Genomic DNA, 27,411 nt, shown 5'->3' with positions numbered 1-27,411 from the left:
GGGCGAGGGCAGCAGTGGGGGTGGGAAAGGCAGGCTCTAGCACTCTTTCTGCCGCATGCGCAACTCGTGGCGACGCAGGTGGTTATAGAGGGACTGCACGTAGGTGAAGACGCACTTGGCGTCAGGCTTCTTGCCCATGATCATCATGTCTTCAACCTCCACCAGCGGCACGCAGTCCACCAGCGTCCTGCAGAGATGAAGCCTTCAGCATGGCCTCAAGCAGGCTACCCCATGTGGGGGCTGGAATGGGCACCCCACACTGCCCAGGGCCTGCTGGCGTGGGCACTGCTGCCCTCAGACCTGCTGAGCTCCTTTCACACACCGCCCACCCCACCCTGGTACCCACAGCCCTTCTGCTCCTGACACAGGAGTATGTGCTGTCTGCCCTGGGAGGTGCCTGCCCCAGGGCAGGGGTTGCCTAGCTGTCTGCACCCCTGGCTCTTCAGACGCTCTCCATCCCACTTCTTGGTGCTGGCAGTCATCCCCTCCTAAAACTGTGCCCACCCTCCTCCTCTTGCTCTTCCAGTTGATGCTCATGGTCTCTAGGGAAAGCCCAGCCTGGCTGCAGGTGTCTGCTGTGCCCCTGCTTCAAACCCTACCAAGTGGTTCAGGGAAAGCAGGGGGCGGGTCTTGGTTTTGTGCTGCCCCTTACTCCTGCCTCAAACTCTGGCCCTGCTCTTTTGCCTTCCTCAAATTCCTGCCAACCTGGCTTCCTCCCTTGTCCTGGACTAGAGCATAGGGCCTACCTGCACCAGGCCCAGCACACCCTACTGCTGGAGTAGGCACTGCCCTGCCTCAGCTCACTCAGCTTGGCCTATCTTCTCCTCTCCCTGCCCCACCAGAGTGCAGGGGTCCATGCAGGACCCAGCTCCAGGAGCTACCAGCCTTGTGGCACCCTGGCAGATTAGCTGTGGTTGTGTCCCCATCCCCATAGTAGTCTTGGGGCTCTGCTGCTGAACTTTTGGTGGGGCAGCCCACTCTGCCTTGCCACCTATCCAGTTCCCTGGGCCATATTCCTCCCCAAGCTGGGGCTCCCTGGGCATTTGAAGGGACTGACAACATGATTAGGAGTCATGATGACAAGGAGGAAGGATATGGAGGGGATCTGGTCACCTCTTGTCCTCTCCTTTCTACTGGGAGAGAAGGGGTGGGGGGCACAGAAGCAACCCTACCACTGTAGCCAATCTTCCTGGCCCTGCCCAGGCTTTGCACCCCTACCTGGTACTGTTCCCTCTTCAGGCTGCTGCTGCAGCTGGAGCAAGGGCTGCATTGGCACTAGGAGCAGTGCTGACACAAACTGGCAGCACGTGCTGCTGCCATGGCCAGTTCAGGTGCTTTGGCCCCGGCTGCTCAAGGTTCTGCCCCAAGGATCTGGATGCACAAGCAGGATCTCCCAAGGCAAGGCTCTGCCCCCAAAGACAGGGTACACCAGGAGGGTCTGAACCCTATGCTTGCCACCCACCACAACACCACCCTCAAGCCCCATGCCCTGTACCTCCCCTGTCCCCTCCTGCAATAGCCGCAGTGCACATGTTGGCCCCCTAGAACAGCCCCACCTCAAGGAGTGACTCCAGCCAGTTCCAGCCCCTGGGGAGCACCAGGGCCCAGGAGAGGCCCCCACTCTGGGTCCCATAGCCCCAGCCATTGCATTAGGTCTCTGCTGCCTGCTCCGTGGGCTCCAAGCCCACAGCTTGGCTGGCACCAGCCCCACCTCATGATTTGGCCACTGTGGGGATGGTGGGGAATGATGCTTGGGGCCTTGGGAAAGCCCTTGCCACTGCCAGCCTGGCTCGGGGGGTAGTTGCGGAGCAATGGCAGTGCACACAGAGTGACTCTGCCCTTATAAAGCCATTGTTTGGGCCCTGGTGTGCCAGCACTGTGCAGAGCCAGGGGAGCCACAGCTCTAGCACCAGCCAGGATGTCCTGAGACAGGCACAAACACTGCAAGATGAGGCAGGACCTGAACCTTGAGTCACACTTTCCATGCTCCTGCTTCTGCCCATATATGAGCAGGCAGCATCTTGGAGCTGGGCATGCACCCTGGGGCAGGGCAATGAGGCAAGTGGAAGCAGTGATGCTACAGCATCCTGGGGGCCGCCCACACTCAGGCAGCACCATTCAGAACACCTTGAGTGGCATCCCCAGCAGCTGACCCCTGGGTCAGACTCAGCCATGGGGGCAGGGCTCTGTTCTAACTACTGCCCTCCCCACAGCTGGAGAGCAAACAGCGCTCCAGGGTGACATAGTCCCCCTGCCCAAACCCCCAGAGGTGCTATTCCAGAAGGCTGGAGCCCAGCCAGCTGTCTGTGCCTATCTTCTGCTGGGTCTTGTCTGGCACCGCCAGGACTTGCCCCTCACCCATCAGCATCCCCCAGCCTCTTCCACAGCTGAGGCAGTCAGTTCCCTACCGAGCCCTGGTGGTGGTGGGCACATGGGCAGGTACTTGGAGGGGAAGGTTCTCACCATTGGTCCTGGGGGGGGCTGACAAGGGGCTACGACTTTTTGGTTTTTACCAGCCCCTTCTGGACCAGGCAGCGATAGAATTCCTGAATGTATGTGTACACACACTTCCAATCTGGCTCGCGCATCCGGACCATGTCCTCCACGTCCAGCAACTGTGGACAGTCCGCGTGCTTCCTGGGTGCAGGGAGAGAGAGGGGCAAGCCAGTGACCGCAGCCCAGTCAGGGAGGGGAGGAAGAGAAAACAAGAGAGACACAGATCAGTGCAGTTCCCATCCCACTGGCAGCTGCTCCGCTCTGGCATGCTCTGGGGATGCACAAATGCAGGGGCAGGAGGGCTCCAGGCACCCCATGCCAAGGCCATTCAGTGAAACTGGGGGGCACAAGCAAGGGGGAGAGGGGCATGTGAGTGGCGTGGAGAGGCGTGAAGTTCAGAGGGAAAGACAGACGGAAGAGGGGGAGGAGTAGGAGGATGAGTGAGGTGTTCTGGTGTGCCAGGTGCTCGGGGAGCGGGTTCCAGAGTGGAGCGGCGCTCTATACAGCTCCTATATAGACCCGCTGGGAGGAGGGGGTGGGGCCAAGCCCAGCCCTCCTGCCCAGCTCCACTTGGAACCACACGGCACAGCCCTGGTGCAGGAAGCTCAGGAAAGGACGCTCACAAGAGCTGCTGGAGGAGGAAGGACGAGAGGCCACCTGGCTTCCAGGCCGGAGAGATCGATGGCTCTCTCAAGTCCACACACCAGTTTCCCAATTAAGGCAAAAAATCCATTAACAGGAGTGCCAAGACCCAGGCCCACAGCCCATTTCTCGCTCCACGAAACAGCACCATGGCACCCTGGGAGCTTGTGGGAGTCCCCATCTCACCCTGCCACCTTGGACATCAGCAGGATGGAACCTCCACACCCAGCCCTGCCCCCTGGCAGGGTGCTGGAGGAGAAGAGTGGATGGGTGGGAGAGAGACAGAAAGAAAGAGAGAGGGGCTGTCTGCCAGCCCTCCAGCTAGGCGCACTCCCACCTCTCAGCACCCAGGAAAACCAGAAGCAAAAGTGGAAGGGAAGAGACTGGAGAAGGTGCAATGGTGTTTGAGCCCCTACAACTGTGAAAGGAGGAACCTGGCATAGGCAAACCCTCTCCCCCCACAGGCTGCAGTCCCACACCTGGTACCCCAGGATGGAAAGTACTGCCTGAAGCCAGGTGGGCTCATGGGACTGCTGCTCTGCCTGTGGGTGCTTTGCCCCACATCCAGGAACCCAGACCCCCATACCTACCCTTGCCACACCAGACTGGGATACACTGGCCTCTTGTGACTCTACCCATACAGCTGCTGTTTGCCCCCACAGCACCTAACCTTGTAGCATTGCATGGGGGAATGACACCTACAGGCACCCACCTTCAGCACCATCACCTCCATGTGTCCCCCCTCAGCCCAGCAGCGAGCAGGAGAGCCACCCCAAGCTGCTCCAAGCCATCCCAAGTCCATATGATGGCAAGAGAGGTACGTACTCTGCAGAAGAGAAGGCCACCTCGAAGTTTTGGCGGCGGTTCTGAGGCGTCAGCTTACTGTAGTCAAATGCATCAGGGAAGAAATTGTGGACCAAGGCACAGAAGGCCATGCCATCACTCCAGCTGGATGAGAAGTTCTGGATGTCCACGTGCTGAGAGAGCAACAAAGTTACCAAGGGCCAGAGTGACTGGCCTTGGGACAGGAAGAGGATGTGGCACCCACCTCATAGCCCCGGGTCTTGGCTCTGCACCAGTCCAGCAACATCTGCTTGATACTGTTGGCATTAGGCACGCCAAAGCTGGAGGAGCGCTGCACGGCAGTCTGTGGTGCTGCAGGGTTTGAACTGTGGCAGGAGACATGGGGTGTTATCCATAGCTCCAGGGTGTTGTTATTTGTGCAGGAGTTACTGGCCTGGCCAGCCTGCCCTAGGCCCAGCCTCACCTCCCACCCTCCTTCTGCAGCTTCTCCATCATAGCTTTGCGTGCCTGTGAGGCCGATGTTTTGGGCAGACTCTGAGCCTTCATCAGTTCCTTCTTCTTCTCCGCCTGACGCCGCTCCAGTGCGGCCAGGCTGCTCTGCCGAGAAGCACTCTCATCTTCACGGTCAAAAATGCTGGGAGAGAGACAGGCAATGCTAAAGGGGTTGTGGGCAGCCCAGAGGAGGGCAAGCCGTGGTCTCAGCCCATAGCCAGCCCTGGAGCTCTGGAGACCTCCATGTCCCTGGGATAGAAGAGAGGTGGCTCTTAAGGTCCTTAGCTGGCAGACGTATCTCTGTGGCCAAGGAAGGACCCATGAGAACCTCTGAACACAATGGATGTACCTCAAGGAGCAGCAGGCTTTGGGGTCACATTTGCGTGGGGACACTGCAAGCTGGGTTGAGGGTTTGTGCAAGCAGATGAGGGACAGGGACCATGTGGGGCTTTCCTCACAGGCACATCTGCTCACCTGCCTGTCTTTTTGGATGAGGAGCTGTAGGATGATTTGGTTTGAACAAAAGTCCTGTTGCCATCTGCAGAGAGAAAGGAAGGAAAGAGGCCCTGGGCAGGAGCTGAGGGCAGTTGTGCCAGGAAGGCAGAACTCTGCCTGCACCAGGGCAGTGACAGTTCAGCAGCAGCGATGCCCCAGGGTTACACCCTGAGGATTCTAGGGGGAAAGGGCAAGAAAAACTCTTACTGTCTGATCTCTTCACATAACTTGACTCCATGGTTGTAGTACGAGAGGTCTTGGTGCCATCACCTGCAGGGACAAAGCAACAGGAACCACTGGGCTGGAAGGAGCAGTACCTACAGACATCTGCTGCTGCCAAGCACATTCACACCCACACTGTGCAACAGGGAAATGTCCCAGGTGGTAGAAACATGGACATGGCAGGCAGAGGGAGGACAGAGGGCATGTGCCCCCCAGGCAGAGAACAAAGAGGCAAGTGCAAAGCAGCAGGGAGCTGGGACATCTCTCAGCCCCTGCAGCCACTCAGCTTGAGCCATCCAGGAACTGGGAGAGCAGGGATATAGGAGACAAGATACAGGGTGAAGGTGCAGATGAGGCCCTGCCACCCTGACAGGGTTGGGGATTCAGAGGGAAGTGACTAGAGCAGAACCCTTAATTATCCCCAGCCAGGCTCTGGACAAGCCAGAGACTCAGCTCTGAAAAACTGTCCTGCTCCCAGGACAGTCTAGCCAGACTCAGGACAAGCAGTGAATGGCAAAGGAGCTGTGGGGGAGGAGCACTGGGAAGGATTCTGCAAAGCCCCAAAAGGGCTGGCACACCACCCCCTCCCCACCCAGCCCAGCCCATACTAGACTGGACAAGACGCTCAGTCTTGGTGACAGTGCTGCATGCCGAGCCATCGGCTGACTGAGTGCTCTGCGTGGTGGTGGTCTCTGTGGCATGGCCAGCCCTTCCTGTCACAGATTGGCTTCTAGCCTCCTGCAGCCGCTGGTCCCGCTCCTTCTCCCGCTGGTCTGCAAACACAAGTATCATCAGGGAAGTGAGGTGGGCCCCATGGGTCCTGCCGCAGCAGGGGTCCTGCAGCTGCTGCTGGCCCATAACTGGTTTGTGGGAAGGATGATGTCTTTGGCCTTGCAAAGCCAGGGGGGCAATAGAGGAACCAGCACACACCCTCCTACTGCTTCTCCGCAGCTGGACAGCCACATTTCAATGCCCTATATTGCCACCAACACCTCTCTGACCCCAGCAGAGATCACCATCCCTGAGTACCTCGCTTGCGCTGGCGCAGCTCCCGCATGGCATTTCGAATCAGCCGTCGCTCCTCAAAGTCTGTTGTCCGATCCAACTGCAGGAGGTGAAGTCATCATTAGTCTTCTGCCATCAACTTGAGGTCTCTTTACCTTCTGCAGGAGCCCGAACCAGAGAAAGAAGTACCATCTTATCCAGAACATCCTCATCCTCAATCTTGCTCAGCTCCTCGACATTCAGCTTGCTCCTTCTCTCCACCTCCCTCACTTGCACCTTCTCCATCCCGTTGGGCAGCTCTGGTTCTCGCCTTGGTGCCTGCTGCTGCTCCACCATCTCTGGCTCCATCTGCAAGGACATCACTGCGGCTGAGACCCCCTGCCAGCTTGGCCATGCCCCCACCTCTTTGCAGGGTCCAGGCCCAGACATCACCCTGACACCTGCCCAGTGCTACAGGCAGTGAGAACCCTGGAGAGGATGGTGGTGCCACATGGGGCATAAGTGCTCTCAGCTGGTGGGATGCCACAAGCATCTGCAGCGCCCAAGGCAGGCAGGGGAACATAACAATCTGCAGCACCCCATGCCCCAGGAAGGTCCAGCAGTCCCTCTCTTCCTTTCAGTCTGGCTGCCATAATATCTCTAGATCCTCCCTGCTCCCTGGTAGAAGGCAGCTGGGTCCCCCAGCAGGCAGGAGTTGCCCAGGGCTTTGGACTGGCAGTGGCTGTTACCCAGCAGTGAGCAAGGTGCTGGCAAGGCCAGTGCACACCATTAGAGCACAGGGATTTCCATGGAATTAAGGGACTTAGTGTAGAGAAGAGCTTGTACAAGAGATCAAGAGCCTTCCTCCACATCCCTGCCAGGATCTAGGCCAGTTCGGCCCAAGCACAGTCAGGATGCCAAATCCCTTTCAGCACAACCCCCCAGCAATGCATAGCAGGCAGTGGGCCAGGCCCAGAATAGGGCAGAGAGGCACCAGGGATGACAGAGCGGGGCCAGAGGAGCCATGCACACACCTGGCCCCATCCTGCATCCTCTGACATGGTAAACTGATCCATGGCAAAGCCACAGCAGGAGTTGACACTGGCTACATGCGCCCATCCACCACCTGTGCCTGATGCTGTGGTGGGGCAAGACTACTGCCTGTGGCCTCCCACCTGGCACACTGGGAATGCGAAACAGGTGGGTGCACAGCCCCGCCACAGTGAGCCCAAGGAGTGGCAGATCCCCACAGTGCCATGTCCCTGTGCACCACTGTCACAGTCATGCCTTGTGCCAGGGCTACAGATACCCCCAAGAGCCCTGGGGGCTGGTGACCCCCTCCCTTCCCCCAGTCATGGAGCAGGGCTGCCCACACTCACGCTGCTGTTGCTTCGAGAGAGATGCAGGATCGACTGCTGGTGCGTACTGGAGAAAGTAGGTGGATGGGCCACAGGGTCACTGGGCTCCTCAGTGCCCTCTAAGTGGGTGCAAGGGTCCTGTGCTTCCAGAAAGAGGGTGCTGATGTCCTCCCTGGGGGGTGCCTGCAGCCCTGGCGCCAGCAGATCGAGATGGCGGCCCAGGCGCCCCAGCTCTGCCCGCAACTCCAGGTGCTCCTGTTCCAATGTCTGCAGTGCCTGCACCAGCGCCTGCACTTGCTGCAGAGCCCGCTCCAGTTGCCCCTCTGCTGCCTCCCGGAATGCCACCAGCTCCTGCCGCAGCTCTGCCAGCTCAGCCACCCTAGTCTGCGCCAGCCCCTCCAAGCTGAGCCCTGGCATGGTGGCAATGCAGGCGCTGTGGTGAGCCCTGCTCATCTGTCCTGCTGCCCTTTATAGGGGCCCAGGCACCCCCCCCCCGGCTGGAGGCTGGCCCGCTCCCTGCCTGTGGGCTATTCTGGTCCCAGCAGCCGGGGGTCCCGTGCAGGGGTGCTGAGCCAGGCGCCAGACTTGGCAGCACATTCGGCTATGGGACCAGGTGGCTCAGCAAGGGGAGTCCTGCAAGTGGCCCCCCCACCCCTGAAGGCTTCTAGGGCCAGATACCAGCCTGGGGGCTGTAGGACAAAGTGGTGGGGACCAGCCCTGACCACTGCAGCGCTGGGTGAATGAAAAAGCCAACCACTGCTGTGTTCTTCTGTCCAAGTGCCTTCCCACTCTGGGCCAGCATCACCCACAACACAACATCTCCAGCCCCAGGCTGGCATTGGTACAAAGGCCTTGGTCACAGCTTGGATTTTAGGTCTTCATACCCCTGTGCTCCCCAATGCCTGCCCCAGGGGGAGCAGGTCCCTGCATAGGTACAGGCAGCACCCCACCAATGAGAAGACATGCCGCTGCGGCTGCTGCCTGCAGGTCCCTACAGCCTGCTGGTCCTCCAACCAAGCCCTACCTGGCAGGGCTGCCAGCACCACTGCCTCATCCTCCTCCTCCTCACTGCTAACCAGGAGCATAGCTGGAGGTTGCATCCCCTGCCAGGCAGCCAGCAGGTCTCAGGTCCCCCACCTCACCAGACAGACCCACTAATACTTTAATGAGAGCTGACAAGTGCTCAGGCCAAGCAGGCCCAAGCACATTATCACAGGGAAGTCACCCCACCGCAGCCAGCTGCTTACAGGCAGGACCTGCTGGCAGGTGTGGGCAGCACCTGTGGGCACTGCTTTGCCTCATGCTGGTGAGGGCTGGGCTGAGGATGGGATGAAGCCAGTGGTACCACAGCAACCAGTATGCCCCAGGCCACAGGTGGTACCACAGCTACTGGCAGTGACACAGGCCTCCCACAGTGCTATTCCTGCAGAGGCAGCCAGGCGTGCACAGGGCCATGAGTGAAACAGAGCCACGTTTGACATCCTGGCTCCTGCCAAGGCGGCACACGGGCGCCTTGCATTACCCTAGATGGGCAGGAGCAGATTAAAGCACTTGAAAGGCTGTCTCCTGTATGCACCCAGCCCAGGATGGCCACAGCCTGCTCTCCCCGCAAAGACACTGCAGAGGGTTTTTTTTTCAGGTTTTTTTCTCCAGTTGCACCCAAGAATCCCTCCTAAGCAGGCTTGGGCTTTGGGCACTCTCCACTCAGGATGGCATAGCAGAAACATGAAAGACCCCAACTCACAGCTCCAGGGTGCTTTAGACACCTTTGAGGAGTAGCCCCCCTCCAAGGCAGGCTCCCCAGATACATGGCCAAGGTCCATCCCCACAAGGAAAAACAGAGGGGGGGTGGTTGGCAATGGGTTTTTCCCTGAGTTGCTGCCACCCTTAAAGGTGTTTAAAACAAAGGGAGACCCACTAATATTCCTTGTCCCCATCTGCCCACCTCCCCAAGTGTCTGAGTACATGGTGGCACAGTCCAGAGTGCAGGAGGCTCACTTGGGGCTGTGCAACCACACACAAAGTCCAGGGTCTCTTGATGAAAAAAACCCTATCAAAAGCACCAACCAAAACAAGACAGAGCCTCTGGAGCATGCTGCCTACACTAATTCCTTGGTCCCTGCTCCCCACCCCAAGCCCTTGGAGCTGCCAGGCAATGGCCAGGTGGGACACAGCCCCACAGACCCCCTGAGCACTCACCTTGGTGACATTGCTGCTGACACTGCTGATGTTGCAGATGCTGCTGACGCTGCTAGGGACGGTGGTAATACGGATGGGGGTGCTCCGCAGATCCAGAGTCACCTCTGCAAGGGGAGCAAGAGGCATGTAGGGTCTGATCCAGCCCACAGGCTCAGCCCCACAGCTGGGGAGTGGCTCTGGCTGGGCTATCTGCCTCCCCCACACATCCTGCCCTGGCAGTGAGCACTGAACTGTGGCACAGGGAAAGGTGCTTTGGGGCAAGCAAGAGACCCCTCACTGCCCTGGCTTATCATCCTCCCCAAGGAAGGGCACTTTTTGCAGTGTTTCAGCTGGAGCCAAGACCCCCCAGTGAGAGGGATGGCCACAGGAACATCCCGAGCCAGCCACATCTGCGGGCAAGCAGGGCTGGGGCTGGGCTGGAACAGACATGGTGCAGCAGTGGGATGGGACAGAGCAGGATGGCGTGGGCTCCCCTGAACCAGCAGGTCAGCGGGGAGAGCATGGGGTAGGGCAGGGATTGAAGAATGACCACAAACATAAACACAGTAAGACATTGGAGCTGGGGACAGGCTGCAGGGCCAGATGATCTCCCCGAACTTAGATGCCCCAAGCAGGATAAGAGTGTATGCCAAAGGATGAGGGCTACCACGCATGCTTTGTTCTTCTGGCAGCACTCAAATGTCCCTGCTGCCGATCAGCACCCAACTGGCCTGGCTCAGCCTGCCTGCCTTCACCTACCCATTTGTGCCCACCAAATGTCAGTGCCCGACAGCCTACTGGCACCCACCTGCTCCACTGCCCAGCTGTGCGCATTGTCGTATTAGGAGCACAGTCCTGTAGGGCTTACAGCCCGGTGGATGTCCACTCCCCTGTGGTGCTCACCTTCCTGAGAGATCCACACCTTTCCCAGTCCCACCTCCCTGCATGAGGCCCATGCCCATCACCCCTACAGTGTGAAGCCTCATGACAGATGCCACCTGTCCTGCACACCCCGTACCCCATCAGTGCCCACCTGCCCGCTGGCTGCCAGGGGTGGCCGTGATGCGGGGCGCCAGGGGCTGCGCGCGCCCATCCTTGATCTCGATGGTGAAGAAGGTCTTCATGGCGTCGAGGCGGGAGCCGACGGGGCGCGGGGCCGGACGCTGCTCTGCGCCGCCGCTGCCCCGCGCGTTTTGAGCGGGCGGCGGCGGGGCCGTGCGGGGCCCCCGTTGCCATTGGGCGGCCCCGGCCCCGGCCCCGGCCCGCCCCCCCGCGCCGCCCGCCCCCGCGGGCCCGAACCGCTGCGCGCGCTCCCGCACCGAGCCGGCGGCGGGGGAGGGCGCGGGTCCCGCGGGGCGCGGCGCTGCGGGGACGGGCGCGGGGTTACCGGGCTGCGGCCGCCGCGCGCGTCCCCGCCGGGACCTGGCCCCGCACCGTGCGTGCGGCGCCCCGCGGTGCCCCATACACGCTGCCCCCCACCCTGGGGTGCCCCCTGCGATGCGTGCCGGCCCCGCCCCGGGATGCCACACTGTGCATACAGCACCCCCTCGGCTGCCCACACGACGCACAAAGCCCCCGGAGTGCCTGACCGTGCATGCAATCCCTCACGTGCTCACGGGAGGTACCGCTGTCCCCCAGAGATCCCATCGCACAGCCAGCATTTCCCAGGGTGGCTGCAGCCCCTCAAAGCCTCTGCTCCCTCCCCCCACTGGTGCCGGATGCTCGTGCACATGGATAGGAAGGGAGGGAGGGAGGGATTCTGGGCAGGAAGCAAAAGGGCAGGTGGGCAGCCAGCAGCATCCTGCGCCATCCCAGCACTGTGGAGCTCCACACCTGCCCAGGTTCCACCGGGGACATCCCACCACCGGGAAGCAGAGAATGGAGGCAGCGACCCCTAGGATCTTACCCGTGGGGCCAGCCAGGCAAGGAGAGGAGGGCACCAGCTCCCACCGGTGAGTATTCAGGCGAGCCGGGGTCCCTGTGTCCCCCTGGGTGGGCACTGATGCTTGGAAAGAGACAGGTCAGGGAAGAAATGACACAAAGCGGGCAGAGGGTGAGCACTGCACAGGTGCTTCTGGCATCCCCCCACCCCAGCACAGCACCCTGCAGTCTCCCTCCTCATCACTCCACACTCCCCAGAATTTAGTGCCAAAATCCATCAGAACTTTTTGGCTGCCCTGCACCCCAGGCATGGGCTGTCTTGCAATGCAAAACCACACTGCAGAGGGTAGGCTCTGTGCCCAGCAGTGCAGTGGGGGTCCCTGGGATCTGTGTTGAAAGGTTGGGATCACGCTTGTCCTCACCAGGCACTGGCACACCATCACCTCTGGAGTGTTGAAGGGCCCAGGTAGCTTAGCCTTCAAGGCTGCAGAAAGGGCTCTGCCCTTGGGCTGGAGTCATTGGTGCCCATGGAGGGAGGGGGCTCAGCTTCTCAGAATCCAGGTTTGAGCCCCTTGTGAGGCCGGGGGGTCACAGCCTGCACACTTGCCTCTACCCCAGGGCTGTGCCATGCTGCAACCCACCACCCCTAGCATCTTCCCAGGGCTTCTTCCTTCCCAGGAGCCAGCAGCCTCCAGGGGCTCCTCAGAAGGACAGCAACCTCCGCCTGTCAGGGCAGCACCCCTGACCCTTGAAGCAGAGAGCTGCTTTTTGGTTTTTCCCCATTTCCTCTCGGCACATCCACAGGGATGGTTTTCCTAACAGTATGAAGAGGGCAACTGCTGTCCACTGGAATCTCTCAGGACTGTGGGGAGGCCCTGCAGGGTGCTGGGCCCAGGGTGGGGGTGGTCAGAGCCAGCCATGCACAGCTCCCAGCCTTATTGGGACAAAGAATGCAAAAGGCCAGGGTTTGCTACTGGCACCGATTCCCTTTCATGGCCCTGCAGTAACCCAGCCAGAGTGGGAGCCCCAGTAAACAGCCTGCCTGGCACCCAGTTCCCTGGCTGGGGTGGGCATTGCCACCACTTGGCTAGGCAGCAATTGGCCCCCAGCTAGGGGTGGCCTTTGACCTGGCCGTGTCCTGCACTCACATTCCTGGCCCAGCACACGTGGGCTGGAGTCATGTCCCCAGGGCTGCCTGGGATGCTGCAGGACAGGGGAGTGGGGGGGCTTTGGGGTGGCACCGCCCAGCTGGCAAGGGGCCACAGCTCTCCTGTCACCCCCCCCCTCAGGGCTACACTTACCCACTGATGGCCTTGCGTGTCTCCCACCTGGCCCCAGCACCTGGCAGTGCACCCCAACATGAAGCTGTGGGAGTAGAGGGGCAGAGCACTCAGCTGGGGGTTACATGCAGTACACCCATCAAATTAGCTTCACCCACAGACTGCCAGCCCTGGGCAAGGAGGGCAGCGGCAGCTGCCGCCAGTTTTGTACCTGGCTGCCAGCACTGGGCTGGCCCAGGGTGAGTTGCTCCCCTCTGGAGCTTTGTGCCACACTGGGCTCTGGGGCGCTGGCAGGGCTGCCCAGGTTCCCTTCTTTCCAGGCTGCTGGGGGCTGCCCCAGGGGCAGACCCTGCTGCAGGTCCTCACCACCATCCTCAGGCTCTGGACTGGGCTCTGAGGCTGGCTGCAGCTCCAGGAGCATGAGGGTCCCTGAAACCACAGCTGTGGATGAAAAGAGACTGTTCAGGGAGCCTGCAGTTGCCTGCAATGGACCCTGCAGCCCCTCCAGGCACCCGGTTACCCTGCCCACCTTTGTGAGATAGTATTGCTCTCCATCGTCCTGCATCTGGCCAGGCACAGCTCTGGCCCCAGGCACACAACCCACATAGGATTCTGCCACGGACATTTGTGGGGACTCACCCTGAGCACTGGGTTTCTGAGGGTCTCCTGCCTGCTGGCTGCACAGCTCCTGCATCCCAGCTGGGACATGCTCCTCCTCCACCACATCCTCTCGCCTGGGGGCCTGGGGGGAGTAGAACCAGCCCTGCTCCAGTCTCTCACTGGGCCACCATGGCCCATTCTAGCCAGGGATGCATAGGCTGTGGACTCTTCCCATGCTATCCAGGTCCCTGCCTGCATGCTGCTGGGAATTGACAAGCACAGGAGTCACAAGAGGCTCACAGGGGGACAAGTGTCCCCACACCCTGCTGCATCCTGTGGGCAGGGCAGGAGACAGTGTCTAGTGAAGGGGGACACCAAACCTCCCCCATGCCTGCAGCCCAGGCACTCTAGGGCTCCATGATGCAGGGAACATCCAGTTTTACATTACCCTGTCCTTGTCCGTAGCACCTGCAGCTCTGCTTGGCAAATGATGAAATATTCTGGACATAGGACCACACACAGGTGACAGATCTGTCTCTGACATAAGTCTGAGCAGGCCTAGGGTGTCCTAGTATCAGGTAGGGAACAAGGTGCCAGTCCTGGCTGTGCCAGTGCCTCTAGCAGCCCCATGACTCTAGGGCAGGGGGAGGTGAAGAGGGGCCCATACCCTGAGGGGGCATAGGAGAGCCAGGCCTCAAACCCAAGAATGGAAATGGCCAGATCGAAATCAGCCAGATCAAGCAGAACAGCCCTCTCAGCTGCTCAGTGATGTCTCAGCCCAGCCAGGGCTTGGGGGCAGCATGCCAGCACATCCAGATGAGGAGGCAGACAATGCTGAAAGGTGGAACAAGGCCACATCCCTTTGGCAATCTCCTGCTACAGCTCTGGGGCAGGTGGAGGAAGAAGCAGGACTGGACAGAGGCAGATGGGAGAACCCACACCTTCTTTCCTGGCTGTGAGTACACCCATTGCTTCTCCTCTTCTCACCCTCAAAGGACAACCCCACAGGGTTGGATGCAGAGGTCTCCTACCACCACAGAGTCTCTGCAGTGTCACCCTTGCTGCACCGAAAACCCCAGTTTGTGTTCATTCCTTCCAGTTCTGCCCACCAGCTTATCCCTCCCCCATCGAGAAAGCTCCCAGCAGCTTCACTCCAGAATGAGCCCTGGCCCCTCGAAGGCTGTGAGGAACAACCATCATGAGAAGGGGGACAGGGAATCGAGGTTTCTACCCACGCAAGGGAACTGCTGCAGGAGAGATGAATAGCTGTTGCCTCCAAAGAGCCCCATCCCCAAGAACTGGAGCAGAGATGGGTGTACCAGCTGCACCAAGGGGCTCCCAGATCCCCACCAGGTAGCATCCTTGGGAGAAGCTCAAGGGGCACCCTGGCCTGAAGACCCAGCCCCAGCTCACCACTGCTGGGGCCACACTGGCACAGCCCAGCTGTGTTTCCCTGTCCCCAAAGACTCCAGCCTCACCTATGGACAGGCAAGTACAACTTGCCCAGGGCTCTGTGCTCCAGACAGGCTGGCACAGGAAAGGGTGAAATCTTGAACAGTTCCACCCCCTGCAGTGCTCTACATACTCACCGCTGAGCCTTTGGGCTCCTGGGCAGGGGCCTGCTCCACAGCATCCTCATATCCACTCTCCTCTGGCCCAGCCAGTGCTGGCTCTGCATCATCCTGCTGGCTGCTCTCCCCGCTCTTGTCTGTGTCTGGAGGTTTGGTGCTGCCTTCAACACAGCTTTCTTCACTCCCAGTAAGGGCTGGTGTTTCAGCATTGTCCCTCTGGACAATTTTAATTTCCCCAGGCACAGTGCGGGGCTTGCTGTCATCCCTTCGGCTGCTCTGCACATTCCCAGCCAGGGTCGCGGCTGGGTGGGAGCAAAGATGGTTTTCAGGAAGGAGCTGCCCACATCTCACACTTTCCGGGACTTCCCCCCCAGAACAAGGGAATGGTGCCTCACCTTCAATCTCCTCAGCCCGCAGCTTACGGATGGCAGCTCGGATCAGCTTGCGCTCCTCATACTCACCTGCTGCCCGCAGCTATAAGAGGAAAGGACCCAGGAAAGCCCCAGCACAGGGTGACCCATGATCAGCCCCACCACAAGTTCCACCCCAGCAAATGGTCTGCCCTGGCACACAGTCACTCACCAGTTTTGTCAGTTCCTCCACACTGGTGATAGCTTCAAGCTGCTCAGACAAGGCAGCCAGGGCTGCCTGCTGCTGCTCTTCCAGGCGCTGGGACCTGAGCAGGGTGAGAGGGGTGGCCATCTGGGGGCTGTCATGGGTGCTTGCGAGCAAAGTCCCCTTGTGGGCAGGTGGCAGATCCAGGCAAGAAGCCCCACCATGCACCAAGCTGCTCTGTGCCAGGCTGTTCCCACCCTCACGTTCACTCAAATCTGTCACAACCATAGTGGGGCCAGGTACCACAGCCCCAATGTCCCAGGGCAGAGGCAGGGAATGACACCCCAGCTCACAACAGGACTCACTGTGGCCAGTTCTCCTTGTTGTCCTGTCGGTGGCTGCTGCGTTCTGGGCGGAAGCGCTTGGATGCCAACGTCTCCTCGTCCCGCTCCAACTCCTGCCGCTGCAGTTCCCGGATAGCCGAGCGGATGCGGCGCCGCTCAGCCAGGTCCAGTGTGGCCTCCAGCTGGGTGCACAAGGCAGGGCTCAGCACTGGCTCTGGCCACTGAGCCCTCATCTCGGCCCTGGTGCTGCCCTCTGCCACACTGCCATGAGCTGCCCACACTCTGGACAAAGGCGCTGTCTGTGTGTGGCACCCACGTGCCCAGTGCATGCTGCCCGGCACTGCCAGGCCCTGCGGGAGGTGGGCATAGCTCCCCTGAGGCAGGATGCTGGAATCAGCCATGGTGAGGAGGGGCTGTCATTGTAGCACTGAGACCTCCGGGCATGTAAAGGTCAAAGTGATGAGCATGGAAAATGAACGCCCACCAGTGGTCCTGCTGTCTGCAAGGATTGGTGCTCTGCCCCTCCCAGTACCACCAGCTCTGGAATGAGTCCTCCTACCCATGCCAGCTCCTCCAGCAGCGAAGGGACAGGAGAGCTCATTCTCTTCTCATCCCATGTTCCCCAGGGGGCACTGGGTGAAAGGACTCCAGCATCCCACCTAGGACTCATCTTGTCCACCCTGCAGCCCTCCCCACCCTCATTCACTGCTAGCAGATGGTAGGCGGCTCTTGGAACCAAATCCATGAGTGGGATCTGTCCTAAATCCAAGTCCAACCCTTTATGTGTGGGAAGTACAGCCGCAACTGCCCCACAAATGTCCCTCATGAACATCTCACAGGCACTCCAGGTGCTCCTCAGCCCACCCAAGGCCAGCACCTGGCATCGGCATGCAGAGCTGCTCCCCCTCTTCCAGATCAGGTCACAGCCCAGCCCCACTACCAGCTCGAGTTTTTCCAGAGGGCTATGAACACACCTCCTGATGTTCAAGGGGCAGAAGGCAGCCAGATCTGCAGTGAAAGGTCAGCCAGGGCAGGCATGGCCCTGCTATCCTCACACTGTCCTGCTGTAGGACATCAACACTGCCCTGACATCAGGAACCCAGGAGGTGATTTCCCATGGAGCTTGTCAAAAATAAACCCAGTGACCAACAGCAGCTGCTGTCAGCATCAAGCTCCATTGCACTGGGAGAAGCCATGGCTGTGCCATAGGACAAGCACATCAGTCCCTTCCCTTCCTGTCCCATGGGCCACTGACAGGCCACCCAGCCAGGCTCTCTGGGTTCCGCTGCAGCAGGGATCCAGGGTCAGTCCCTTGACTGGACCTAAATTAAGCCACACGGGGGTCCCCACACCACTGCCTGTATGCAGACTTCTCTGCAGAGAAGCTATCTTTCCTGAGAAGCTACTGCCCTTTGCCCTCTCTGCTTTGGTGATATGGGAAGGAATTCCCATCTTAGTGAAGCCAGCAAGCACAGAGCAGGCACAGAGATGCCATGTGCCACCCCAGCAGCAGCCAAAACTGCGGTCCTCCAACCCTTGCCAGTCACAAAGCCCAACAGGGAGCATTATCCTTCCCCAACTGAGAAGATACCAGTGGCCAGGACTACCAACTCCTAGGGCAAGCCAACTCTAAAAACACACATAACCTCTGGGAGAGCTGCCTGGAGCCAGGGTGCTCTTTCCTTCCCACCTCAGCAGCGCCCACTAGGCCAGCAGGCAGTACCATCCCTTCCAGCATCCCAACTAGAGCTGAGACCTGCAGCACGCTCTGGGCTTTTATCCAGGGCAGGCACCTCTGCCATCACAAGGCCAGGGAAGCAGCTGGGAAGAGCATGAGCCATGGCACTACCAGAGCAGTGGAGGGTGTGGGCCTCTCATTTTCAGTCTACCCTGGATGGCTGCCGGCATCCCAAGGATGCCACTGCAGTGGGGACAACTACTACCAGGACAAAGGCATGGTCCAGCAGCAATGTCAGCCAGCCAGGAGACCTGGCTCTCTGCAAACAGGGCAGCATTAATGGGCTGGGAAGTGGTGGAATTTGGTTCAGCTCAAAATGAGGGGCTGGAGGCAGAACTTTGTGGTAAGGACAACTATTCCTGCAGCCATCCAAAGGCTCTGAGGACAGGAAAACAGTCCTCAACTGCATATTGGGTGGCCAAGGCCTTGGCCCTTCCCTAAATAAGCTGCTGGCAGTGAGTGGCTTGGCCCCAGCAGCTGGGTCAGGGCAGTGGGGAAGGTGGGGAGAGAGGAGAAGGGGCATGTGCACAGCAGCTGCAGAAGTTGTGAGTGCCAGGAAAGGACATAATGGGACACCAGCACTGCAGGCCCTGGTGCAGGAACATGCTGGCACCAGTGTGTGCTGTGTGGCACCCACCTGCCAGCTCTCGGGTCTGCCCTACCCAGGAGGCTCCAGCTGGGACTTGACCTGCACTCAGGTCCTGAAAGGCTTCTCCCCACAGGAGAAAATGCCTTATTCCAAGCCCACATCAGCAGGGAGCTGGGATGAGGCAAATGAGCAGCTTTGGCAAATGAGCAGTAGCACGGGTAAGCATGACGGAAACCACAACAGCTGCAAAGGGACCAAGGGGCCCAACCCTGCCCTTCCTGAGCACAGGAAGGCTCAGGGATTGGCACATGCCGGGGTCCCATGGGCCCTGCCCAGCTGCCAGCAAATTAATGGTTCCAAGAAAACACCCCCCTCAGCACACAGACTGCCTTTGTGAAAGGGCACTGGCACAGCACCCATAGGCTGCTTCCCCACTGGTGCCCAACACAGCAGTGCTCAGAGCCCTGATGCAGTGGGCAGCTCCTTCAGGAGGGCTGCAATTAGCCTGGCATCCATCTGGTTCTTTGGAGTGCCGCAGCACACAGCAATTTGGAGGATGGAGCATGGCCACGGGGAAACTGCTTTGAGACATCGGATGAGCCTGGCACATTGAGCACCTCCTACAGCCCCAAGCTTCACTGTCACCTTTGGAAAGAGCCATGGGGAGCATGGCTGCCCCCCGGGCAGAGGAAAGCAGGAAGGACACTGGATGACAGGGACATGGCAGGGATGCAGTGGCCACTTCTCAGGGCCATTGACGATTTGCCAAAGGCTACTGGGTATAAGAGGAAGGGGATTGTGGGACTCAGACTCAGTCTAAGAGAGAAACAGAAGTTTCTAGCCAGGCAGATGCTTGGGAAAGAGTTGGAAAAGAATGTAAATAATTCTTTATCTCTCTTGTTTTTCACATTGTTTATAGGTAAGTTCTATCACTGTGCATCAAGCACTTTGCACCAATGCTGTGGGTTGTTTTTGCTTCAGAACCAACGGAATTGGTCCTCACAAAGCTATGTATAAAAGATCAGTGTATTTTGAATAAATTGGAGTTTCATTTTCACCAGCCTTCTGATCTGGTCAGAGTCTCTTCATTCCCATCCTGCCTCGACAGTGACAGGGGATCTCATGGCAGCAACTTTCCTAGCTCAAGCCTGCCCTGTCTTTGTCTCCAAAGGTATTTATATCCTCCTTAATCAACCAGACTAAGAACTGGAGGGGCTGAGAGAGGGAAGCACTCCTCAGCCCAAAGCTGGCAGACCTCAGCCCGGAGCTCAGTACAGCTGTGAGCACTCAAACAATCTCTTGCTTCTGGACATCCACCTAAGGGCCACCTTGCAGTAGCACCCACCCCATCCCCCACCGCTCCCTCCTCCAGCTTCTTTAAGCCCTTGGTCACCTTTATGCTGCACCATTGGTTCATCACAACTGGCCTCCCTGAGGCTGAGATACCAGTGGGCAGCTGGAGAAGGAATCATATGGATGCCTATGGCAGGAGTTGCAGGGCAGCGGCTTCCTGACAGCTCCCAGCCCAGCCAGCACAGGAGTGAGGGGACTGCAGGGACCTCAAGTCCCCCAGCCTCCTTCTTCCAGTTTCCCTGGGGACATCAGATGCTGCTGCCTAGGTGTCACTTGGGAGAAATGAAGAGAAGCAAGGCAGAGTGGAGAGCTGGGGAGAGCAGAGAAGAAGGGAGGAAGTGGTGGGAGAGGCAGTTTTCCCTTATATGGACTAATCCTCTTCCAGCTGAGTGGAGCCAAAAACCTAACCAGAAGAAAAAGAATTCCTTCCCTGCCTCACGTCAGCTCAGATGAGGCTTTTCCCAGCCTGTGCCACAAAGCACAGGGAAATGTGGGTCACAAGCACAGTGCTTTGGGGAGGCAAAGCCTCAGCATGTCAAAGAAAAAGCATCCATAGAAGCAGTGCTCACTGCAGGATGAGATCCACCTTCCTGGGCTGGCCAGACACTAGAAACCCACTGCTCTTGAGGCTCCATTTCAGATCAGAGACCTCAGATGGGACATGGCAGAGCTGGAGCACTGTCAAGATGGGATGACACCCTGACCACCCACCCCCATACCTCTGGATGGATAATCCACTGGCCCCGACATCACCCCACGAGAAGCCAGTGGGCTCCTCAGCTCGAACCACGGGCAGGTCTGCGTGTCGTCACTCAGAGCTGCCTGATGGTTGCAGGACAAGGCTCAACCGGGGATCCACTGCACAGCCCTCACTTCCCGCCGGCATCCCGACTCTTTCCTGTTCCAGCAGACCTGCCTTCCTGGCTGACTCAGCTTCCTGCTGTGACTATTGCCCATCTCGTGCCCGGGCCACCCCGGCTCAAGCCCCGGGGCAGTCAGCACAGCCCTAGCCCCGGGCTGGGGGTCCCTGGGGCTGCCCAAAGCCGGGCAGTTGTAGGGGCTTCCCAGGACACCAGACCTGGCTGAGTATCCTGTGTCCCGTGTTCGGAACACGAAGGCCCTCGTCCCCCAGAGCCCACCGGCCGCGGCAGCGCACGGCTCTCGCTCCAGGGGCAGCGTTCCGGCCGGTGCTCCAGAAAGAGGGGGTGGGATGCAAAGCCATTCGGGCAGAGCCCGGGAAGCGCGCCTGGCACTGCGCCAGCCCCGGCAGCGCGGGAGCCCGCAAGGGGAGAGCGGGGAGCAGGGAACTGTGCCAGCCTCGGGGGACGATTCCCCGGGATCCGCCGGCTGAGAAGATGGAGCCGGGAAAGGCGGTACGGCCAGGCGCGGTTGCGAGCCAAGGGCCAAAAGCGGCCAGAGCAGGGGAGCCAGAGCTTTCGGAATCACCAGAGCTCGTGCTGGAGCTCACCCCGGCCCGGAGCCCGACCCGGGCCAGCGCGGGCCCCTCCAGGTGCTGCTGCCTGGGATCAGCGCTGGGTCTCCAGCGCTACATCCGCTCCCAGACATGGCTCTGAAATCCCTCGGCCGAGCGACAGACCCGAAGCCCGCCCGGTCCCATTCTGCCCGCGCCTTAGACAGCAGCCCCTGGCCCGGGGGGGGTTCAAGGAGCCGAGGCACCTCCAGGCATGATCCGCCCTCGGAACCGCCGCGAGCGTACCCCGAGCCCCGGCGCAGCCGGGGACTCACCAGCTTCCGCAGCGCTCCCTCGTCCATCCCGAGGAGGTTCTCCTGGGACATCCTGCCCGTCGGGCCCGCGCTGCTGCGGCCGGGACTCGAGACAACAAAGCACGGCCGGGGCAGCGCGGCCCTGCGCTGGGTTCGACTGCGCTCCCGCCCCGCCCCGCTTCCTCCCTTCCCGGCTCCGCTCCGCTCCCGTTCGTGCTCCCAACAGCGCCGCAGCTCCGCCGCTTCCCGCCGCCTCCTATCGCCCCGCCTCGCCCCGCCGCCGCCAACACGGCCCGGCGCCGCCCCGCCGGACCTGCGGCTCCCATATCCCGGTGCCCAGCCCTGTCCCGGCACCGTGCACCGGCAGCCGTGCTGTGCCGTGCCGCTCCGGACTCACGCCTGTCCCAGACCCTATGCCGGTGCCGGTGTAGCGGAACTCGAGCCTGGCTCCCTTGGGATGGCACTCCAGGGTGTATCGCTGCCCGCAGAGTGTCCCCGAGCCCAGCGGGGCCGCCCGGACTCCCCACCCGCAGGAGCTGCTGCGCCCCTCGGCGGGCGGGATGCGGGGCAGAGAGCCACCAGCACCTCCTGCCCAGAGGCCCTCCCCCACCGGCCTTGGGGGATCACACCGTGGGATGCCCCTGCATGCTCTGCGGAGCTGTTTGAGCTGCTTCTTGACACCGCTGCAGGATTAATGCCCAGGGCACCTCCAAAAACTTGTGAGGGCTCCCTGGGGATGTGTTGTGCCCCCCACATAGTCCTGCTGCTTGCTCCAACTCAGAAGCTGCTTGTGGTGTCCTTGTCCTTACATCCTGTTCCAGGTCCTAGAAGGCAGTGCAGGGACAGCCAAGCCCTGGTGTCTCACTGTCGAGAGGTTTCCCCTGGAGACCCCAAGCTCCATACATGCAGTTGAAGTGCAGCCCTGCTCTGTAGAGGACAAATTTGTTGGGGCTCGATCTTGTTTCTGGGCAAAGGCCAGAAGTACTCCCTGGAGAGGACTAAGTACCTGAGGTACTGTGGGCTCTGCAAAGCAGGCAGCTGCCATCTGCCTCCAGCTCCTAGGTGAGGGGGAGAGGTGCTGATCCCTGCCTTGTCCAGCAACCCAGAGACCAAGGGGCTTCTCCAGAGAAGGTCACGGAGATTAAGTTCACTGCTTTTCTGGGAGTTCCCAGCATTCTGGGAAGATGGGTGGGATGGAGCAGGATCACAGCATCATCTGACACAGGCAAGAACCCGCCACGGTAGGCTAGAAAGACGGGGTGTGGTAGAAGTGCCTAGAAGATTCAGCAGTTTCCATACTGGGCATGTTGGTTCACATCAGGCCCATTTGGCAGGGTGGGTCTCCAGCAGCACTGGCATCCCAGAGCACTCTGCTCCCCTACGTTCCTCAGCAGCTCTCCACTCTCCAGGCCTGAACAGCATTGGGCTCCACTGCAGCATGACAGCCCCTGCCCAAGCAACTAAAGCCAACCCCTCCAAGCACTGTGCCATCTAACATAACATCACCCTCTGCCAGTCTCAGCAGCAACATCATCTTCACTTGCAAGATGATCCTTGCATGTCTGCCACAGAGCTGCCACACAGGGATCTGCCCTGCCCTCCATCTCTGCTGTCACACAGCCCCTCAGGGACCAGGCACCAGCACACTCAGGGGTCTGCATCACTTGCAGCTCTGCTGTCACGTGGCAACAGGCACTGCCACATATCCAGCTCCTGGCTTTCAGGCAGCACAGATGACAGCAGCTCATCTGCCTTTGAAGTATGGGGGGGACCCCACTACCAACCTTCAGCTATTGAAGTTACATCAGGTTTGTTCCCCAGCCCTTCTGCCAGCAGCAGCACTGGGCAGGGCAATGGATACTGATGTGTGGCTGGCATCATGGATGGTGTCTTGGTTTGACAAGACAGGAGTCTGTGAAGGAGGGCAAAAGCCTCCCGTGCAATGGAGAAGGTAAACCCCCTCTGTTGCAGAGGATAGATAGATATGATTGTTATCTTAGCTAGCCGAATGTCACTTCTACCCTTGGATGAATCCTGGAGTGAAATGGACTGTTCCATCCCACCCCACAAGAGATTGTGGTTCATCCCGCACCTCTGTACCTGCCCCTAAAACAGAGTCTGTAACCCCATTGGCCCATGCCTTGTCCCAGTCCACCTGGGAGCCCCTGAAAAGGGGGCTCCGAGGGGCCATGCGGTCTCTTGGACTTCCTCCCTCCTCCCCTCTAGGACTCCCTCCCTCCCTGGGGCTTCCCCTCTCCTAAACCCTCCGTTTCTCTCTCCCCTCCCCCGTCCTCCTAAGCCCAGCCACGTGCTACGCCTGAGAGCACGAGGCTCAGGCATTCCTGAATCCTCCAATAAACCTCTCTCCCCAAGAGCAAGCTTCAGAGATCTCTGCCTCCCTACACCCCCACCCTGCAGAGGAGCATAATCATCCCTCAACTGGTGCCCGACGTGAAAGAAAAAGGAATCCACGAATCTCGACACCTCCATGCACGGTAATTACCTGTGATAGCCTCCTCTTCGCTCTGAGCACAGGCTGTCGTTGCTAAGCAACGTAGAAGCCTTATCTCTTTAAAGTTTGCCGAGGCATTTTACCCTCGAGCACCATCGCCTGTGAATAGCCGGCTTTTGGAGCTCTTGGGACTGCCCGAGCAAGGAGCTGTGAGCTGGTGGCACGTGGCCACGTTAAGAGAGCGCACCGAGCACTGCTTAGCACTGCCTGCGCTGGAAGCCCCGAGGGGGGAGGTCTGAAGGTCCCGAGCACGGAAAAGCCATCCGGAGAGACGTCCGGAGCTCTGAGGGGACCTGTGCAGAGTCCTGAGGAGAGGATCTCTGCTTTTGCGAACTCGAGGTGAGCTACACAGGTCTAAAATATGGGACAATCCCACTCTACCCTAGATAGAGATCTCTATAAACAATTGAACCATCTTTTACGTAGTTATAACAGTACTTTGCCTAAGAAAGAGTTAAAATCCCTCTTGGAATGGGTCCTGCCCCACTTCCCTCATACTGATCGATCAGCCGCCTTTACCAAAGACTTCTGGGACTCAGTAGGTGATAAGCTTTTTATTGAGATTTATAGGAGAGACGCCGTTGCTTGCGAGTTACTCCCAGCTTTTAGAGCTGTGGCCGAATTGTTCGTTCCGCGAAAGCCAGTCCCGGCCATGTGGCCGGCCTGCGCGGCTGCTGACGACCGCGCCGCGATCCCCTTCCGCCCCGCCCCTCCCCCTCCCGCCGCGGCCCCGGCCCCGGCCGCAACCGCCGCGGCCGCCCCCCTGAGTGACGCAGATCCCGCTGCCCCCGCCCCGGCCCCTGCGACCCCCCACCCAACCCCCGCGCCGCGCCGCCTGCCGCCGGCCCCCGCGGCCGCTTCCACCCCTGCCGCTTCCGCCGCGACCGCGACCCCACCCCCAACCGCCGCGGCTGCTCCGGCCCCCGCGACCACCCCCCGCACCCACCCGATCCCCGCGCCGCGCCGCCTGCCGCCGGGCTCAGCGGCCCCCGCCGCGGCCACCCCGCCCCTCCCGCCCCCGCCGTGGCCGCCCCCGCCCCTCCCGACTCCACCGTGACCCCACCCCTGGCCCCCGCGGCCGCCGCTCCTGTCCCGGCCCCCGCGGCCACCCCGCCCCCCCCACTGGCCGTGGGGCTCGTGCCCGCCCTGGCTCCCCCCGAAAACCCTCTAATAGCAGCGGCTGTTGCTACTTTCGCTGGCTTCCTACAAAGCGGCTTCGCCGCGTTTCTACAAACGCTCGACCCGGCACTCGCAGCCGCTGCCTTGCCGCCGCTGCCCATGCCGGGAGGGCGCGTGGCCACGCCCCCAATCCCGGACGTGCGGCAGGAAGCACCGGGAAGCCCGGTGCGCCCACCCCAGCCCGAGCCCCGGCCGTGGGGGGACACCCCGGGGCCCCGCGTCGCGACCCCGCCACCCCCCGCCCCCTGGCAACCCCCCGCAGTGCGGGCCCAACCCCAGAGAGCTCCAGCGGGGCGGCAGATGCGGCCGCCATCTTGGTTCAGCCGGCGGAACACATGGTGCGCCCCGCGCATGCGCGGTTCGCGGTGCCCCCGGTCCGGCCAGTCCCCGTCGCCTCTGCCGTGCCGCCGATAGAGCCTGCCACTCCCGCCGCGCCCCGTGCCGCGACCCCACCACCCCCCGCCCCCTGGCAACCCCCCCGCGGTGCGGGCCCAACATCAGACGGCTCTGGCGGGGCGGCAGACGCGGCCGCCATGTTGGCTCAGCCGGTGGAACACGTGACGCGCGCCACGCATGCGCGGTTCGCGGTGCCCCCGGTCCGGCCAGTTCCTGCCGCCTCTGCCGCGCTGCCGATGGAGCCTGCTGATCCCCACGCACCCCGTGCCGCGATGTGCGATCAACCAGAACCCCCGAGCTCAGCGGTGGCGCCGGCAGGACCCCCGGGGCCGCCAGAAGGAGTTCCACCGCCACTGCCGCGGCCGGGAATCGCCGAGTCACTTCCGGGTTCGCCGCTAAGTCCCTCCGCGCCAGATACTCGCCCGGAACTCTCTCCAGCCGCGCAACAAATAGTTCCCCTCACACCACCGCCCCCGCCACCCCTGGATGCCTCTGCCCTAGGGCCACCAGCAGCTTCTCTGAAACCACAGCCTACAAACCCCACAAACTCCCCAGCCAGTGTGCCGGCAAGATTTGATGATTCTGCAGCCTCAGCTTGGAGAGATCCCTCCTCATCCTCAGGTTTCTCCCATGAGCCTTTGCTGACAGTCTCCACTCCTGCCCCTCTGCCCCAGCTGTTGGCAGCTGCTGCATCTGACTTACAGCTTAGCATGCAGCCAGGGAAAGAGGAACAGCACCTGCCAGCTGTTTTGACGAGTACAGGATCCACGGAGAACTGTGCTACCCCTACCAATACCACCCCTGCTGCCTCAGTTTCCCAGGATGCTCAGGGGATCATTGATGGCCTCCAACTGATGGACAGGCATATATCCAAGCCTCATAGTCCCAGAGAGTGGACAGCTGTCCCATCTCTGGACGAGAGAGAATTCCTAGTAGCGGCAGGAGATAGTTGCTTCCCTTTCTCCTATGGTTACCAGCTGTTGGGGGGTACCATGGAAAAGACATCTGAGGCCCTAGAAAATAGCTTATTAAAACAGAAGAGGGGAATATATCAGGCCACACCCCAAAATAGGTTCAGCAAAGCCCCATATGCATACAATTTTTCAAATTGCTGTATAGGACAGCCTGACATCCCCATTTACAGACACTTTCTGAACAACAAAAAAGTAAAAATAAAAGTCTTAATCAAGACCTCAGTCACAGGACAAATAGAAAGCCCATGCAACCTTGTAACATGGGAGAGAGGGTTTGCTTGTGTCTCTACAGGCGAAGGACTCAGATGGATCCCGGCAAAGAATGTAAGGCCTTACCATACACCGAAATCTGGCAGTGCCCTCACCAATGGCAATGACTTTGCAGGTGCAAACCAAGAAGCAAGTGCTCAGATTTGAACTGTGCTAAGACGAGATGAAAACTACATGCCAAAAACAACTCAAGGCTATGGACATTTGTTTTCACATGCATGTTACTTTTGTACCCTTGTTGTTACATTTGTTCTCTTATTTCAAATTTTTGTATTGAAGTTTCACCTATAGGTTAACCAAAGACAAATGCCTGGGTTACTCTGGCCAAGACTGCAAGCTCTGATACCATATCTCTAACTGATACAAAGCTCTAATAGACTTTTTCAACCTAGTCAATTATAGAACCTTCCCCAAAAGGTTTTAATAACACTACCTCAGTTAAATTCTTCCATTAGACTAAAACAGTCAAAAGGTTAAAATGCACAATCAGTAAAGAAATAAACACCACCTCAATTACAATTAATAATCTAGCTAAACAGTTTATCTGAAGGTTTGAGCTCTGCATCTTGGCTGAAGGAACTCTGTAAAGTAAGCTTGATTTTTTTAAGAATAATAAGTGTAGTTTCATTAGCAATATGTTATGTACCCCAAGTTGTGCAAAAACAGTAATTAAGTCTGTATTTACCTTTTCAAAAGTTTAACGAAAAGGGGCAATTGTTGCAGAGGATAGATAAATATGATTGTTATCTTAGCTAGCCGAATGTCACTTCTAC

At 59.6% G+C, this 27,411-nt stretch overlaps 1 protein-coding gene across 1 annotated transcript; it reads right to left on the bottom strand.

The window, feature by feature from the left end:
- Positions 1 to 102: 102 nt before the first annotated feature.
- On the bottom strand, positions 103 to 21,546 carry SMTN (smoothelin). The gene is made up of 21 exons (XM_021536770.3): positions 21,329 to 21,546; positions 15,924 to 16,084; positions 15,586 to 15,679; positions 15,399 to 15,477; positions 15,022 to 15,305; positions 13,472 to 13,574; positions 13,044 to 13,273; positions 12,854 to 12,917; positions 11,578 to 11,676; positions 10,705 to 10,839; positions 9,693 to 9,796; positions 6,346 to 6,504; positions 6,181 to 6,256; positions 5,760 to 5,924; positions 5,137 to 5,199; positions 4,909 to 4,972; positions 4,406 to 4,576; positions 4,187 to 4,307; positions 3,964 to 4,115; positions 2,464 to 2,637; positions 103 to 187 (listed from the first exon to the last, which is right to left on the bottom strand). The coding sequence occupies exons 1-20, from the start codon at positions 21,377 to 21,379 to the stop codon at positions 2,493 to 2,495; spliced, it is 2,520 nt and encodes an 839-aa protein (XP_021392445.2). The 5' UTR covers positions 21,380 to 21,546; the 3' UTR covers positions 103 to 187; positions 2,464 to 2,492.
- Positions 21,547 to 27,411: the final 5,865 nt, after the last annotated feature.

Source organism: Lonchura striata, chromosome 18 (genome assembly GCF_046129695.1).
Source record: "Lonchura striata isolate bLonStr1 chromosome 18, bLonStr1.mat, whole genome shotgun sequence".
NCBI lineage: Eukaryota > Metazoa > Chordata > Aves > Passeriformes > Estrildidae > Lonchura > Lonchura striata.
This window is presented reverse-complemented; position numbering and strand designations above follow the sequence as displayed.

Excerpts from the sequence above, each read along its gene's own strand:
- SMTN (XM_021536770.3), bottom strand. The coding sequence starts at position 21,379 with ATGTCCCAGGAGAACCTCCTCGGGATGGACGAGGGAGCGCTGCGGAAG. Across the intron at positions 9,797-10,704 it reads CCCTGGCAGCCAGCGGGCAG|AGGTGACTCTGGATCTGCGG; the intron begins GTGGGCACTGAT and ends CTCCCCTTGCAG. Across the intron at positions 6,257-6,345 it reads AGGATGTTCTGGATAAGATG|TTGGATCGGACAACAGACTT; the intron begins GTACTTCTTTCT and ends CACCTCCTGCAG.